The sequence below is a fragment of the Poecilia reticulata genome, linkage group LG16 (assembly GCF_000633615.1).
Source record: "Poecilia reticulata strain Guanapo linkage group LG16, Guppy_female_1.0+MT, whole genome shotgun sequence".
NCBI classification, from domain to species: Eukaryota; Metazoa; Chordata; class Actinopteri; order Cyprinodontiformes; family Poeciliidae; genus Poecilia; species Poecilia reticulata.
In genome coordinates this window covers 16065839-16081543 of record NC_024346.1, presented here as the reverse complement: position 1 = coordinate 16081543, position 15705 = coordinate 16065839, and the positions used below count along the sequence as shown (strand labels likewise).

Genomic DNA, 15705 nt, shown 5'->3' with positions numbered 1-15705 from the left:
TCCACCTATCAGCTTGAACAGGCAGCACTACTGACAGTGCATTAATGTTTCAGAAATAAAAGGAAAAAAGAAAGATCTGATACCTGGAAAATGTTCTGCAAGTCTGGTTTATTAAAACAAACATTCAGACTATTTACATGTGTTTGTAGCTGAAGGAGTCCTTATCAGGCTTGTGTGAAGATTTTTATTATCCAAAGTGAGTTTGTCAATTATAAAACTACCAATAAATAACATAAACAATACAAACAAATCAATTTAAAAAACAATGCAAAAACATTTGCATGTAAAGGTGCAAGGGAATTAGAAAGAGGAAAGCAGGTAGTGTTGGAGTAAAGGTGGTAAAGGCAGTTTGTCCACTTGGTTCTGCCTTTGTTGCCCTAAATTCTGCAGAATTGATAGTCCACACAGAGCCTTCAGGGCGGGAGGATTACCTGCAAATATAGTAGAAACAAATATGTCAGTATTAAACTTTCATCAAGACAATTCATGTGTTGGACACTTACGCGTGGTTCCGTTCAGATAGCGCAATGCAATCCGTGCTCCTCCTCTCACACTGCTTACTGCTGGGAACAATTCCACTCCAGGAGGAAGGTCCCTGAATGCAACACCCAGGAAGCTGCCATCGACAGCAAACCCCAGAGTCCCCGCATCAGCATCCAGGACCAGCTGGACGCGTTCAGGAATAAGGAGAGGTGCATCGGTCTCTTTGCTGTGCAGTGAGTTTGAGGATTTCAATCTAAGAGACCCCCGCCTTTCACACGGAAAACACGCCAGAGTTTCTCCACCATGCCAGAGCTGATTGGTTTGTAGTTCCCATCCCCATGACAGAGAATCTCCACCCACCAGAACTTTATAACCCGAGTCTTGCAGAGGGCAGTCCTGCCTCGAAATTCCTATGACTGCATGACTTCCTCTGTGCTCAGGGTTCCAAGTTACCTCCCACACATGGAGCCCACTCTCCACCCCCACCTCGGCCCTGACCCCATCGCTGCTGAGCTCGGCAGGTGCGCGTGTCACTTCCTGCTTGCACTGAGAGAGTTGGAAGTGAGGAGAGCGGTGCTGCGAGCTCCAGTCTGAGCGTCTGTCTCCTGGAGACGCTACAGAGGAGCTCAGGATGAGGGTGACTCTAGACGAGGTTGGGACGGCCAGCGGAGGGAAGGATGATGAAGAGGAGGGGACGCGGTCAGCTGCTGGGTCGGTCAGCCAGGCAGACAGGATGAGACCCATTAGGATGAAGATAAATCTGTCAAATAAGAGCTGAGGAGGAAACAGAAAATCAAACGCGTGTTAAAAAGAAGCAGGTTAAGGCCAAGATAGTTGACCATGAGTTAAAATTAACATGTAGGTCAGCAACTGGTGATAAAACTTACAAATAAACACTGACATAGACAACAAAGATAATCTAACAAGCCTTGAAATAAATAGGACTTTCTCTTTATTGCAAAGGAAAATACCGCCGCTAATATAAGCACATTTTTTTAGCATGGGAAATAAAATCAGTCTTCAAAAAAATAATAAATCAATGCTGTGGCAATGGTTGGCAGTCCTCTTATTATTATTAATAAAACAGCACTTGGTATGTTTAACATGTGGTAGAAAAACATGAATAAAGGGCCTCACAGTGGCGTCATTTATCCAGGGCGGCGTTGGGTTAATGCAGTAGTGGTGGGGTGTCGTTTGGGGTTGCACTGATCAGTTCCCCTCTGAATTAGTTTTGTGTTGTTTGCATGTATCAGTAATAAATTCTTGTGTTGAGTAAGTGCACCCTGTTTGCTGCTGATTTTAGGACGCCACATCTGAGAGGATTTCCAGGATTCTGATTGGTTTTTAGGAAGTACGGCACAACAATCCTCCGCAGGGTCCCGATTCAACGTAATGGAAAATGATTGAAATGAATAGTTCACTGTGTCACATTATATTCAGATTTTTTTCCCAGGAAAAAGGAACTCCTGAATTACTAATATGAAGTTGCAAGAAACCAGATGAACTTAAAAGTAACGTTTAAGCTACAAATCTTTGGTTACATTTATTTTTAAAAGGTCATGGTACAGGTGCCAGTAGTGGTGGCTTTCGATATGGGCGACGTGGGCAACCTTTCAGAGTGGTATCTTATGGGGGCGGCATAAGCGCACACCTCCCTCTTCTCCCACCCGGTCCTCAAATGCCCCAACTCTTAGTCCCCCCAGTCAACAACTTCGTTGCAGGGTGGGGGGACGTCAGAGAGGCTTGGACCGCCTCTGGGTTCATGGGATAAAAAGTTACATTTTCTAAAATACAGCAAAATTAAGCTTTTGTGATTGAAAATTTATTTTCAGGCTTTTTGCACATATTTATCAGTGAGACCAACAAGTTTGTCTACAACAATAGATCAAATCTGGGCAAAATATAAATGATGTCTCTCTCTGTATAATCATCCAAGATGTACTACACTACATTAATTTAGGCATGGAAATATTCCTGCTTTTAGGAGATTTATAAATGTATGTCATGCATTTAATCTCTATCAGATCCCTATACCGAATCAGAATAAAATATTTCACCTTTCACTCTACTGCGTCTTCCTTCATATGGTATCAACTCGTGATAAATTAAAAAACATAATTAATTTAAAGATACTGCTTCTGGCTCAGAGTATTTCATCTGTAGGGTAAAACAAATAATATCCTTTGGATGAAATAAGGAGTTGAGTCTTACCACTTGGTTTGGGTCCTACCCTCTGCCTGGACTGTAGCGTACGGCTCTGTGTCTCTGCTTTATAGATATCTCTTATCAAGCATCCTGCGGGTCTTATCGCTGCCCGGTGAGGTACCACCCCCGTCTGACCTGGTTTTTGGTGTCGACCTCCGGGACGGGAACAGCACAATCCATCACTTGGGCCTCCAGCCGTAGAGACAAGGACGAGAGATCCGTGACGTGTTTGTAAATAAAAGAGACGGATGCTGAACGATACGACCTACATCCTCATCATCACTTTGCCTGCATTGATCAGATTCAGCCGCGCCGCTTTTCCCTTCCCTAGCGGGTTCTGTAATGGATGTAAACATAAATGGCGAAACACAGGAATAAAATCACACTCGGGCTTTTCATTAACAAGAAGAGAAAAATGAAATAAAATCCAAAGCGGCTCATTATTTTTGGAGAATAAAGGCGGCGTTGGCGTAGGCAGAGCGGAGGGCTATTAAACCCTGCGTAGAGTCTTACAGGCGAATGTTTCCTTCTCGTTACTGATCAGATATTAGGGTTTAATTTGTCAGTCATTCAGAAAAGCTTATAAAAAAACATCGCATGTATCCGTGGAATTTTGTATGGCACCCTGAAAATGCTGTTTTTCTAATCTAATATCTGAGGCTTTTGCCAATTTCTGTACTTAATTTTTGGGATGGACTTTGTTTATGTAATGTCTCGGAGACTCCTCTAGGGAGAGCTGAAGTTATTATTCAGAAGCCAAACAATAGATGTGACATTTGATTTAGTTTTAATATGAATTATTTAGCAAATATTAATGATTTTTCTTTTTCTAACTGACAGGTAAAGTTTAGTATGATGTATGTTTCACCACAGAGCACCAATCTCTCCAGCTTTGACTTTAAATTCAAAGGTTTATTATTAGATGTGCTCATTATCAAATTTATTTTATAATTATCAGGAATACACATGAAAATGAGTTGTACAAGTCATCTTATTCTAACATTCATATAAAAATACACACATTCATATAGATTTTAAGCAGTATGCTTACACACTTTTATGCTTGCAAAAATAATACAAAAAATAATAATGATATGGGTAATACATTTCAAATACATTCAAGCAGGAGCTTTGAGCAAGGTTTTTACACAGCCGTGGAAAAGTCTATAATTTGATCTTGACTTGATAAGTATGGCAAAAATAAAACTGATTGGTTTTCCCAAATTTTGCACTTTTTCTATTCTCTAAAAGATAAAAATCTAATTAATGCAGTGAATTTCACATTGATTTTTAATAAAATGACATCCTTTAAATATGCTTTGTGACATCACAGATTAATTTTAAAATGTTACCCATCAATAATTTGGATTGTTGTATAATCAATCAAAAGAAAAAAGGGATATTTCACTACCTTTTTGGATGTTTTGCACAACTTTAAAATCAGTGTGTCCTGTAAAAATGCCAAACAAAGCATTAAGCTGAAGTATTTTTTTTAACCAATGTTAACACAATGTGCTTTAAGGTCTGTATTTGGAGTAACACTGGTCAAGGTTGGTTCCTTGTCGAGTGTTTTGTGGAGGAAGAAGCTGCAATCAAACTCAGCACCTTTTGCCACTGATCCTGAGACAGCTAAACTTAAACTTAAGGGTTGTTTCCGGGAATCTCCTGCAGAATCTATAAAAAACATTATGGCGTTAGATAAATGTTTCTGGAAATGATTAATATGTTAACTGAATTTAAGAGCATACCTCAGTTGTTGGCACTCTCACCCGGTCTGCTGTCAAAAGAAGCAAGAAAACCAATGAAGCTGACGTACCACTTTTAAAAACTATAAAAATAAAATATTTTATTGATTTTGATGGCATTTCAATTACTTTGAACGACTCTCTCACCAATTGATTTCTTCTTGAAGAAGATGAACCCCATGACTGAAAACAATGAACCCAACAGCAGCCCAGCTGAACCAACAACCAGCATGTTTTTTCCTGAACCCGGTTCAGGCTCTGAAAAAACATTTATTTTAAAAACAATGTTAAATTTAAATGCTTCCAATTCATACTAATGAAAGTTCACATCCATATTTATACCATATTTACACCCAGGCGCTGACACATTAAAGAAAGCCAAGTCAATAAAAGTTTGAATGATATGACAAATTATGCTTTATGCTTAGAGTCAATGTAAACTCACACAATCTTTTTTTAGATAGCTAAAATGTTCAAAAACCAAATTGCAAATCTTGCACTGAAGCAAGTGTTCACATTTTGTTGTAATGTTATAAAAAGACGGTCAGATAATGAGGTATGTGGTTTCAGTATTAATAGAGTTTACTCTCACACATTTACCTGCTTTTCGAGATGCCTGATTGTATCAGGGTGGATTTAGGACATATGAAAACCTGGGCTTGGGTAAAAACAGATGCAGATTCTTGGGACTGTGACATTTTACAAAAAATTTATATATTTATGCTTTGCTTGTTGTTTTTTGTTTAATTCCAGGTCAAATCATGTCTGAACTTCAGGCAGTTGGAGAAATATTCCAGTAATTTCCCAGTTAAGCACAGTAAATTGTCCCTTTAGTTAAATGTTATGTGTGTACTGCAATAATGGTTAATATAAGTGGAAGTGAGTCTGTTTCCTGAATGCATTTTATGTGAATGTGAGTACAACTGCAAATGTACAAAAGATTTAAAGAGTTAAAACTGAGTGCAAACAAAAAAAAGTATGTTATTTTCAGATGTTCTCACCCCAGTCATAAAGTTTTGGTTCCTTGAGGCTTTCATGCTCCACCATGCAGGTGATCTTCTCTCCAGGTTTAGGTGTGAACTCCAGGTAGCTGTGGATCTGATAAAGCCAGTGCCCATTGGGCAGCTCGTCAGTGGATGTCACACCCGATGTGACCTCCTTTCCGTCTCTCAGCCATGTCACTCTGATTTTCTTTGGATAGAAGTCGTAAGTGCTGCAGACGAGCTTCTGCTGATGTTGACTGTTCTCTGCCTTCACTAACCTCAACCAAACGTAGGGCTCCACTAGATAAAACAAAGACTAAATTTGTCATTGGATGACAAATATTTATCATAGTCATAACATTTGAAGAGTCACACTACTGCACCTTTATATGCTTTTATGTTTAAAACACGTGTTAATATGTTAACGCTAGATATATAACATATTTTGCCAAATACCTGTACAAATTTTTTTTTACCATCTTGTGAAAATTACCTGCAGCTGGTAGATTTTCATTTGCCAGTTGTGCACCTGTTTTGCAGCGGTTTATTTTCCATATTTGATGTGCCTGGAATCTTGACATCTTGTTGAGCATATCTGCATAAGCTTCGGCTTTCTCAACGAACGCCACCACTTTTCCCAAAGTGCTGTTATATTGGCCAAGTAAAATCTTATTGAAGTACAGTTGTTCCACTAACACAACATCATTGCTGTCAGGAGAGTTAAACTGGCAGCGGCCTAAATAATAGCCATAAAAAGCACCTAAAAAATAAGAAAAAAAAAGAACCATTATCAATAAATCCGGTGAACTCATTCCAACTATGAGAATGAGTACTTGAGTACAAGAGCAGCACCGCATATAAAGATTGTGTTGACCAAAAATCACGTACCTTCTGATGAAAACACCAGTAAAAGCTCCACGAAAATTAAACTTTGAGTTTAATTTTGTTTTCACATGTTGTCAGCTGACAGAAATCTGACTCACAGCTTACTGGCAAATATACGATTCTGCATAAGCAAGGAAGTGCAGCAGTAGATTTATCAACATTACTATTTTAAAGGAATAGCACCTCTACCAATAAAAACACATGTTCCACTTCCATTTTAGGAGGTGGAATAAAAGTTAATTATTGACAAGTCAATATAACACAAAAGATGGTTGCCCACCTTATCACATTTAAACAATTGGCACCTTTGATGATCAAAACAGGATTTGTTTTTATCTCCATGTCAGGAGATGGTAATTCACCATTGGTTAATCTTTCATTGAAAGAGTCAATATAAAAGGTAAGGTGAGGTAATTTTATTTATATAGCACATTTTCAGCAGTTCAAGAATTAGAAGGAAATACAAACAAAACAACAAAACTAAAATGTTCAATATGAATAAGTAATTTATAAACTAATAGGGTTTTTTTCTGAATTGTTTTGATAATACTAAATGTTGGTCCTCCATGTTTGATTCTATTACTAAGTATAAAACTAAATGTTAGTTCTAGTTGTTCTGGCTTGAGATCTAGATTTGAACAATATAAAGCTAGTTGTTGGTTCTCCATATTTGATTTTTGTTCAGGGTTGTTAAATAGATGGAACTTTCTGAGTTTTTTCCATATTTGCAAACTTTCGCTACTTCTTGCTCCGACATTAAAATTATATCGTTAAATGTTGGTCTAAAGCAATGAGTACTCCGCAATATCTAAACGTGGTAAACGAAAAATACAGACAGGGGAAAGAAATGACACATCAGGAAAATAGGAACATAACAGTCCACATTGTTACATTATTAGTTTTATTTCAAATGATCATTTATTTCAACACATACAACACTATGGACAAGGAAATGCTTTCTTATAGATAATAATAATAATAATAATAATAATAATAATAATAATAATAATAATAATAATAATAATAATAATAATAATTTAAACAAAAAGAAATGGATATTAAATGGAATAAGCAATCACCCCGACCTGAAAGGGAAAGCTGCTTGAACTGTAAAATCAAGAACATGACCTATCTCACAATATGAAGACGGCTTAAAATTTCTCAAAAGGAATAAATTAAACCTAAATCTAAAGACATTGACCAATACACCATTCCACTGCTCTTTTTATTAAGAACAAACTAAAACATATTCTGTTGATCAAGATTATGGCCTTTCCTTTCCTTTCCTTTTTTGTTTTAAAGCTAAATATCAGCAGGTATTAACATACATATGAGAAATCTGGTATCCACACTCTGGAATAAAATTGCTTAAATGATTAAGAGCAAAACTCTGAAGTTGCTTTGTGTACAAAACCCTTCTCTAAGTTTTAGATCTACCATGAGCAATAAAAGTCAGACAACTCAATAATTATTTTTTTTTTGCATGTTCAGTTTATTTTTGAGCATGTAAAACAATTTAAAAAAATCACAACGCTACCAGTTTTTTGTTTTCGGTTTTTCTCAGTGCATTTCCGGAATGTGATGATTCATGGTAACTTTGAGTTGTTTCAGAAAACTAGTTTATTATTGGTTGATCTAATGTTTAACACATTTAAGCATCTGGGAGCAATTTATAAGTTCAGTAAAAAAAAAAAAAAAAAATCCATAATGGAACTAAAAATACGCTTGACATATTTTCACATCTTGTTCAAGCATTTTGCATGTAAAGACCTCTCCTACAAACCTTTGCTTAAATGTTGTGTAGGTTGAGACACTCAACAGAGACCCATATAATACATTTTGATCAACATGACAAAGGCAATTAAAAATGTAGGAAAAAGCAGAAAATTGTACTTAATCACTTGCCTGGATATCCAAATACCTTTGCAACTTGCCCAAAGGAACCAGAAACTGCTTTCTTGATGTGCAGAAGTTACACAACAATTTGAAGATTGAACAACAATTCTGAGAAATGCAATTAAGCAACTGTAAAAAACTGTAAAAATTATAAAAATATAACGTGACCTGTGAGTGGTTCTAGTCAACTATAATTTTGTCCTCCATGGCAAAAAACTTGAATAACTGATTTAACAGATGAATAACCACTAAAATACTTACAAATATGCAGGCTTTACGTCTGATAAAGCAAGTTCAAGAGAAATGCTACATAGTTTAAAGGTGATAAATTGTGCAGTGTGATTTTTTTTTATTCAAGTTGTTATATGAATATATGCATTTTTTTACTCCACCTTCCATATTAATCATCTTTAACATCAGATAAATCAGTTCGCTTGTTGTGCCTTGACAATAAAAAACACTCCCACAGTGATCCCCATCACTCCCAGACTCAAACCCACTCCACAGTAAATGGCTGGACCAAGACTTGGATCTGTGTTGTAAAATTCAACTTCTGTAAAAGAAAAAATTAAATATCATAGATCAGCTTTGCCATATTGAAATATTTACATTGTGTTTTCATCATATCGCATGAAAAAAATAAGGCATTTACCCCAGATTCTTGTCTTTGGCGTCTCCAGGGCGGGATGCTCCACGGTGCAGGAGTAAATGTCCCCCTCACTCTGTGTGAAGGTCAAAGTTGAGAACTGGCGGAAGGTTTGATCGTTATTAGGAGAGTAGTCACCGACAGACACTCCCCTCCTAACCAGGATGCCATTTTTAGTCCAGCTGACTTTGATGGAGGGTGGATAGAAATTATTGACAAAGCAGATGAGGCTGTTTTCTACACCAGGTTCTACCTCTCTAGAGGGGAAGATCATGCTGTCTGGAGGGTCTATAGAACGTCAAAAGACAGGAAAAGTTTCATCAGCATTTTATCAGCTATGGAAAAAGAGAAAATGACTGTTGAGATTTATTTACCTTTTTCTTCAGACACGGGTTTCATTTCATGTTCAACCAATTCCCCTATAGGTGGACACATTTTTTGATTATCCAGAGCATCTTTTAGGATATGAAATCCACCCAAAAGTTGTTGTGGATCAGGAGATATAACGGGCGGCACAGTGAACACAACCTCCTTCTTTGGGAAATCAATGTATAAAATCTGATCACCATCAAACTCAGACTGTATGTCGGTGCTGCCATCATCAAAGCAGCCCACAAAATAGGTTATTTCATGGGGATCTGAAAAACAATACTGTGGAATTTAAAATTCAACAAAACATTTAGCTTTTATTTGAACAAAAAACTAAACGGTTCTTACTTTGAGAGAAGACAAAATAGGAGTCGAGAATGAAGACAAGTAGAGCAGAGCACTTCATGTCGGACCTGCAGCTTGTAAATGAAGATATCTCTGTCTGGTGGATGGCACGCCTTTCTTTGTAGCCGTTGCCAACGCTGGATTTTACAGTGAAACATGTGACCAATGTGGTGGAAAGCTTTTACTACAAGTGTAAAACATTATGACTTTAATAGTTTGAAGGTAGTGTAATTTCATGATGTTATTTTTTGTCAGAGGGAAATTTGTCTTACTCAACATGCTGATGTTTTTTCCATACAAATTTTCTTCAGTAGATCCACATAGCCTCAGATTGTTTTCTTAATGATTTTTTCCTTCTACTGATTCTATAAAACAGGTGTGTTATCTGTTTGCTGGCAAAGCTTTTAAGATAATCATTTAATCTTGTGGCTCTCATAAATATGGTAGATAGCAAACCTGACAGTAATTTTCACTTAACCATGCTTGGCCCTATTTTTTCTACAACACCATAATAGTTAAAAAAAATACTGAACCCCAGAATGTGGCAAACATAACCAAAAAAGTGATAATTCAACTTTACATGAGCTTGCAAAAGGCATCAAAAACATTAGATCAGATGTAAAAATTGTAAAACGTAAAAAAACAAAAATGTGGTTGAATGGTTTTAAGGCACTCTGTGACCTATTAATATAAAATATTTGTACCTGCCAAGAAGCAAAAACAGCTGCCACTTCTCTCCTGCTGGTTTCCCTGTGTTTTAATCACTTCACTGACGTGTTGGCTAGTGAACTAAGACTCCAAGCTCAGTGTTTTTTAATTTAATTTGATAATAATATGTATAATGTAAAATACACAGTTACTAGAAAGTTAAACAAACACAGAAGGTTAAAATTAATTTTAATTATTAATCTTGTTCGTATGGTTGTTTTCTTAAAAAGGGTGTAATTTGTTCATTTGATTTCAAATTAGTCAGAAGATTGGTTTAGATAGTGATGTGGATTGTTTGGCAGTATCTTGACATTAAAGGTTTTTAAAACGAAACACAATGACTTTGCATTTGTATCATCCCAGTGATGAACTGGAAGAAAATGACAAAGAACAGGTTTATTTCTTGCTGTTTTACAATAGTGTTTTAGTACAGCATAAAATAAATGTGTTGCAATATTAGTGTTTGTCTGCAGAAATGTGTAAAAGGCAAAATAAAAAAACTTCAGGCATACGAATGCTTAAAGTCTCTCAAATGTGGGATTAAGAACAGTTTCCGATGCTTGATAGATGTGTGTGGGGCTTCTCAACATTCCTGCAGCCTAAAGGGTTTCTTCTGGACATACATTCTAGATAACAAATAAATAAAGTTATAATCAGGTGTATAAAGGTACACACAGGACAGATAAAGAGACTAAAACTCACCTCTGTTGTAGGCACCACCACCCGTCCTGGGTTTTAAAAAAAAAACACCAAAAAAGGTTAGAAAATGTTTCCATAAAATTGATTTAAACATGGATATAATTTAGATACTGAAGTCAGTTGTAAAAGTGTTTTTTTTTAAGTTTAAAGTGAACTATTGTCTCACCATTTGATGTTGTCTTGTAATAGATGAAGCCAGCAACAGAAAACAGCAAACCGAGCAGCAGCCCTGCTGAGCCAACAGCAATCTTACTCCACTTTGAATCCGACTCCGGCTCTGAAATCAGATTCATCATAAACACTAAGTTAGACTAAAATGCTCCTTGTTTCAATGTCTGGTTTCAGATTTATGCCAGTGCTTCCAACTATGCATTCATCTATCCATTTACCACATTATGAAAAAAAGAAGATTTTGAATTTAGAAAGGACTCCTTGGGTATAAAATGGTTTATTCATATAAACATTTTCTGCCTGCATGCAGATCATCTCACCCCAGTCATAAAGCTTCGGTTCCTTGAGGCTTTCATGCTCCACCATGCAGGTGATCTTCTCTCCAGGTTTAGGTGTGAACTCCAGGTAGCTGTGGATCTGATACAKCCAGTTCCCATTGGGCAGCTCGTCAGTGGAWGTCACATCAGATGTGACCTCCTTTCCGTCTCTCAGYCACGTCACCCTGATTTGCTTTGGATAGAAGTCGTACGCGCTGCAGACGAGCATCTGCTGATGTTGACTGTACTGCGCCTTCACTAACCTCAACCAAACGTAGGGCTCCACTAGAAAACATGGACAAAACAAAAAATTCAGTAGACTAAATTCAATCCAGAGATGAGTATTTCATCCAGAAAAATACATCACTTTGATTTTTTCTTGTGCTGCCTTATGCTCACCTGCTGTTAGTAGTTTTTGTGCCAGTGGAGTATTTCTTTTGCAGAGGTTTGTTTTCCATATCTCGTGCTTAATAAACTCAGTATCATTGTTTAGAAAAGTGGCATATTCTTCACCTCTTTCTGTGTATCCAATCACTTTTCCTACAGTGCTGTTGTATTGTCCTTCCAGAATTTTGTTGTAGTAAAACTGATCCAGTAACACGGCATCATGACCGTCACTTGAGTTAGACTGGCACCGTTCCATCACATACAAATAGAAAGCGCCTAAAAACGAGGAAAAATATTTATTTAAATGGCAAATGCTCAATAATTACAGAAACACATTTTACATCTGAACCACACAGAAGCAACTGTAGTTAGAAAGTAATAAAAAATACAAACTGCTTTAGCTTAAAGTCACTTACCTCCTGGTGAAAATGTCAGAAAAAGCACCAGGAATACAGAGCAGCCCTGAGCCTGAGCCATCCTGTCAGGTTGGCAACAGAGATCCAATTGAGCGCTAACTGGTTCTGATCAGCAATGAGGAAGTACAGAAACAAATTTATCAATGTCACTTTTTCGGTGCAAGCATGGCGTTCTTGCTAATCCGTAAACACTTTTTGTTCTCCAATTCTGTTAATGTCAAATAATCTATGTTGTTAGTAGTTTAATGTCTAAATGTAAGGAATTATCAAGTGTTTGACTCTCTTCTTGCCCTTCCTCATGTCGCTCATTTGTTTCTCGTCGTCTTTCTCTATTTCCACTAGTTTGTGTAAGTTTCTTTTTTCCATTTAACTGTGTCTTTCTTCATCATGATCCTTCATAGTATGGGTAACATCCCTTCAAACCATGATAGAAACATTACTTACAGCTTAACACTCAAAACAGACGTCAGTGTAGGAGAAAACACAAATCTAAACATTTTTAGTGTTTTTGTTTTTAAATAAGGATGAAAAAAATATATAGTGTTTACAGTTTTTTTATATTCATATTCCAATTATATATTTGAAAGATGTATTTAGGAAGTGGTCCAGTTCTCCACAACAATCTCAGTTTCTTAGTGGCCATTTAAAAACATAATAACTGCATACTCCTGCATTAAGCCACGAAATCCTGAGGTAAACTATAAATGTAAAAATGACATCTGATGCGGTGTTAAATGTTCAAAATATATGGCATCTCTTAAAAACATTGTTTTAAACTTTACTTTCCATAAAAAAATACCACTTTGAATTTGTTCAGCTTAGAGATGGAGGTGCTACATGTAACAATGATTTTAGATGGACTCTTTTTCCAAGCTTTGGAGTTTCTCCTATTCTTTTAGTGGAAAGACCGACTTCAGGGGGCGTTCCAGTTGATTTTTTTTCGACTGGGAAGTCGGAATTTCTGATTTCCAACTACAAATATGAGCCTCAAAAAGAACTATAAACTCACTGTAAAAGAACAAGACTGATCTAACACAACTAAATTCATATGTACAATGAAGAAAACACAAGAATAAACTAAGAAACTAATCACAAAGTAATAAATTTTATGACAACACCCTTCTGACAATAATGAATACAGACATGAACAGAATATAGCAAGACCTAACAAACAAAATGAACAAGGGAATGACAAAAAAAAAACACAAATAAAAATCATAACCCAAATATTTGAAGATTGTAACAGTTTACTATATTTAAATTTGTATCATTTAAATATAGTATTTGTATCATCCCAGTGATGAACTGGAAGAAAATGGCAAAGAACAGGTTTATTTATTGCTGTTTTACAATAGTGTTTTAGTACAGCATAAAATATTTTTGTTGCAATATTAGTGTTTGTCTGCAGAAATGTGTAAAAGGCAAAATAAAAAAATTTCAGGCATACGAAGGCTTGAAGTCTCTCAAATACCATACAATACCAACTTTATTTAAAAAGCACTTTAAAACAACCACAGCTGATACAAAGTGCTGTACATTAAAACACTACATAACAATAAAAAAAATAATAATGAAAAAATAAAAACTCTTACAGTTTAAAAACAAACATACAATTTAAAGATCCCGCTGGAGCTGAAAGCCAAGTAAAATAGATGGGTTTTAAGACGAGCTTTAAAAGTGGACAGTGAAGGGGTCTCTCTAACCTGCAAAGGCAAGTCGTTCCATAACTTAGGGCCCATGACAGAGAAAGCCCGGTCACCTCTGAGCTTCCTTCTGGATCTCGCTCCAAGAGCCGCTGATCTGCGGACCTGAGAGACCGATAGGGTATGTAGGGGTGAAGAAGCTCAGAGAGGTAAGCCGGGGCAAGATTATGCAGTGATTTAAAAACAAACATAAGAATTTTAAAATGAATSCTAAAATATACAGGCAGCCAGTGAAGTGAGGCCAGGACAGGGGTCATATGTTCCCTCTTTCGAGTTCCTATCAAATGTGGGATTAAGAACAGTTTCCGGTGGTTGATAGATGTGTGTGGGGCTTCTCAACATTCCTGCAGCCTAAAGGGTTTCTTCTGGACATACATTCTAGATAACAAATAAATAAAGTTATAATCAGGTGTATAAAGGTACACACAGGACAGAGACTAAAACTCACCTCTGTTGTAGGCACCACCACCCGTCCTGGGTTTAAAAAAAAAACACCAAAAAAGGTTAGAAAATGTTTCCATAAAATTTATTTAAACATGAATATAATTTAGATACTGAAGTCAGTTGTAAAAGTGTTTTTTAAGTTTAAAGTGAACTATTGTCTCACCATTTGATGTTGTCTTGTAATAGATGAAGCCAGCAACAGAAAACAGCAAACCGAGCAGCAGCCCTGCTGAGCCAACAGCAATCTTACTCCACTTTGAATCCGACTCCGGCTCTGAAATCAGATTCATCATAAACACTAAGTTAGACAGAAATGATCCTTGTTTCAATGTCTGGTTTCAGATTTATGCCAGTGCTCCCATCTATGCATTCATCTATCCATTTACCACCTTATGAAACAAAGAAGATTTTGAATTTAGAGAGGAAGCTAAACCCTGCACCTCAGTTAAACACAAACTTTATGGCTTGACTACAGTCATCAAATGACTATCATTATATTTAGGGTGCTCATCATTGAAGTGTTTTCATAAAGAAGACAATCTAGATGAATAACCTCTGACTCTTTGGGCATAAAATGTTTTTTTCATATAAACATTATCGGTAACACTTTTTTTGAAGGGGTGTGCATAAGACTGACATAACACTGTTATAAACATGAATAAGCCTTCATGAATATTTATGACAGTTGTCATAGTATCATTCAGTAAATTAGGACACTTTTAATGCAAAGTTGCTCTAAACGTTGCATTGGAAGTCCATTAAAAGTGCCAACTTTGCATTAAATTATCATAATTTACAAAATCATGCAAGGTTAGCATTTTTAATGGACTTTCAATGCAACTTTTAGAGCAAACTTTGCATTAAAAGTGTTATTTACCGAATGACACTTCATGACAACAGTCATAAATATTCATAAGGACTTTTTTATGTTCATGACAGGTGTTATGTCATGTTTATGACAGTGTCATGTCAGTCTTATGCACCCCTTCCAATAAAGTGTTACTACATTTTCTGCCTGCATGCAGATGTTCTCACCCCAGTCATAAAGCTTCGGTTCTTTGAGGCTTTCATGCTCCACCATGAAGGTAATCTTCTCTCCAGGTTTAGGCGTGAACTCCAGGTAGCTGTGGATCTGATACAGCCAGTTCCCATTGGGCAGCTCGTCAGTGGATGTCACATCAGATGTGACCTCCTTTCCGTCTCTCAGCCACGTCACCCTGATTTGCTTTGGATAGAAGTCGTACGCGCTGCAGACGAGCATCTGCTGATGTTGACTGTACTGCGCCTTCACTAACCTCAACCA

At 36.7% G+C, this 15705-nt stretch overlaps 5 protein-coding genes across 7 annotated transcripts; all 5 read right to left on the bottom strand.

Moving 5' to 3' along the window:
* Nucleotides 1-91: 91 nt before the first annotated feature.
* Nucleotides 92-3234, bottom strand: LOC103478677 (SPRY domain-containing SOCS box protein 2). Its single transcript, XM_008432677.2, has 3 exons — nt 2695-3234; nt 504-1257; nt 92-431 (listed from the first exon to the last, which is right to left on the bottom strand). Exons 2-3 carry the CDS (start codon nt 1225-1227, stop codon nt 301-303), a joined length of 855 nt encoding a protein of 284 aa, XP_008430899.1. The 5' UTR covers nt 1228-1257; nt 2695-3234; the 3' UTR covers nt 92-300.
* Nucleotides 3235-3965: 731 nt separating this feature from the next.
* On the bottom strand, nt 3966-6273 carry LOC103478680 (H-2 class II histocompatibility antigen, E-S beta chain-like). Of its 3 annotated transcripts, none has more exons than XM_017309534.1 (5): nt 5910-6273; nt 5435-5716; nt 4581-4691; nt 4437-4465; nt 3966-4362 (listed from the first exon to the last, which is right to left on the bottom strand). In XM_017309534.1, the coding sequence occupies exons 1-5, from the start codon at nt 6271-6273 to the stop codon at nt 4330-4332; spliced, it is 819 nt and encodes a 272-aa protein (XP_017165023.1). In that variant the 3' UTR covers nt 3966-4329. The 3 variants fall into 3 exon arrangements, with proteins under 3 accessions (XP_017165023.1, XP_017165024.1, XP_017165025.1); XM_017309535.1 differs by having other exon boundaries at nt 4437-4462; XM_017309536.1 differs by having other exon boundaries at nt 3966-4353; nt 4437-4462.
* A 1138-nt stretch (nt 6274-7411) lies between these two features.
* Nucleotides 7412-13802, bottom strand: LOC103478679 (H-2 class II histocompatibility antigen, A-U alpha chain-like). The gene is made up of 6 exons (XM_008432680.2): nt 13703-13802; nt 10262-10635; nt 9561-9694; nt 9218-9481; nt 8850-9131; nt 7412-8750 (listed from the first exon to the last, which is right to left on the bottom strand). The coding sequence occupies exons 3-6, from the start codon at nt 9616-9618 to the stop codon at nt 8623-8625; spliced, it is 732 nt and encodes a 243-aa protein (XP_008430902.1). The 5' UTR covers nt 9619-9694; nt 10262-10635; nt 13703-13802; the 3' UTR covers nt 7412-8622.
* LOC103478678 (H-2 class II histocompatibility antigen, E-S beta chain-like) lies at nt 10642-12752 on the bottom strand. Its single transcript, XM_008432679.2, has 6 exons — nt 12256-12752; nt 11852-12115; nt 11456-11737; nt 11131-11241; nt 10968-10993; nt 10642-10891 (listed from the first exon to the last, which is right to left on the bottom strand). The coding sequence occupies exons 1-6, from the start codon at nt 12314-12316 to the stop codon at nt 10865-10867; spliced, it is 771 nt and encodes a 256-aa protein (XP_008430901.1). The 5' UTR covers nt 12317-12752; the 3' UTR covers nt 10642-10864.
* Nucleotides 13803-13957: 155 nt separating the features above from the next.
* On the bottom strand, nt 13958-15698 carry LOC103478716 (H-2 class II histocompatibility antigen, A beta chain-like). Its single transcript, XM_008432717.2, has 5 exons — nt 15438-15698; nt 14566-14676; nt 14407-14432; nt 14180-14336; nt 13958-14063 (listed from the first exon to the last, which is right to left on the bottom strand). The coding sequence occupies exons 1-4, from the start codon at nt 15661-15663 to the stop codon at nt 14310-14312; spliced, it is 390 nt and encodes a 129-aa protein (XP_008430939.2). The 5' UTR covers nt 15664-15698; the 3' UTR covers nt 13958-14063; nt 14180-14309.
* Nucleotides 15699-15705: the final 7 nt, after the last annotated feature.

What these genes read in the sequence shown, in the direction of transcription:
- LOC103478677 (XM_008432677.2), bottom strand. Translation starts at nt 1,227, where the DNA reads ATGGGTCTCATCCTGTCTGCCTGGCTGACCGACCCAGCAGCTGACCGC. An exon ending in CTATCTGAACGGAACCACGC is followed by an intron (nt 432 to 503) that starts GTAAGTGTCCAA and finishes CTATATTTGCAG; the next exon opens with GTAATCCTCCCGCCCTGAAG.
- LOC103478680 (XM_017309534.1), bottom strand. Translation starts at nt 6,273, where the DNA reads ATGCGGTGCTGCTCTTGTACTCAAGTACTCATTCTCATAGTTGGAATG. An exon ending in TGAAAATCTACCAGCTGCAG is followed by an intron (nt 5,717 to 5,909) that starts GTAATTTTCACA and finishes TGTTTTATCTAG; the next exon opens with TGGAGCCCTACGTTTGGTTG. An exon ending in CTTCAAGAAGAAATCAATTG is followed by an intron (nt 4,466 to 4,580) that starts GTGAGAGAGTCG and finishes TTCTTTTGACAG; the next exon opens with CAGACCGGGTGAGAGTGCCA.
- LOC103478679 (XM_008432680.2), bottom strand. Translation starts at nt 9,618, where the DNA reads ATGAAGTGCTCTGCTCTACTTGTCTTCATTCTCGACTCCTATTTTGTC. An exon ending in CTATTTTGTCTTCTCTCAAA is followed by an intron (nt 9,482 to 9,560) that starts GTAAGAACCGTT and finishes ATTGTTTTTCAG; the next exon opens with ATCCCCATGAAATAACCTAT. An exon ending in ACCCGTGTCTGAAGAAAAAG is followed by an intron (nt 9,132 to 9,217) that starts GTAAATAAATCT and finishes GACGTTCTATAG; the next exon opens with ACCCTCCAGACAGCATGATC.
- LOC103478716 (XM_008432717.2), bottom strand. Translation starts at nt 15,663, where the DNA reads ATGCTCGTCTGCAGCGCGTACGACTTCTATCCAAAGCAAATCAGGGTG. An exon ending in TTACAAGACAACATCAAATG is followed by an intron (nt 14,433 to 14,565) that starts GTGAGACAATAG and finishes TTTTAAACCCAG; the next exon opens with GACGGGTGGTGGTGCCTACA. An exon ending in TGGTGGTGCCTACAACAGAG is followed by an intron (nt 14,337 to 14,406) that starts GTGAGTTTTAGT and finishes TTTGTTATCTAG; the next exon opens with AATGTATGTCCAGAAGAAAC.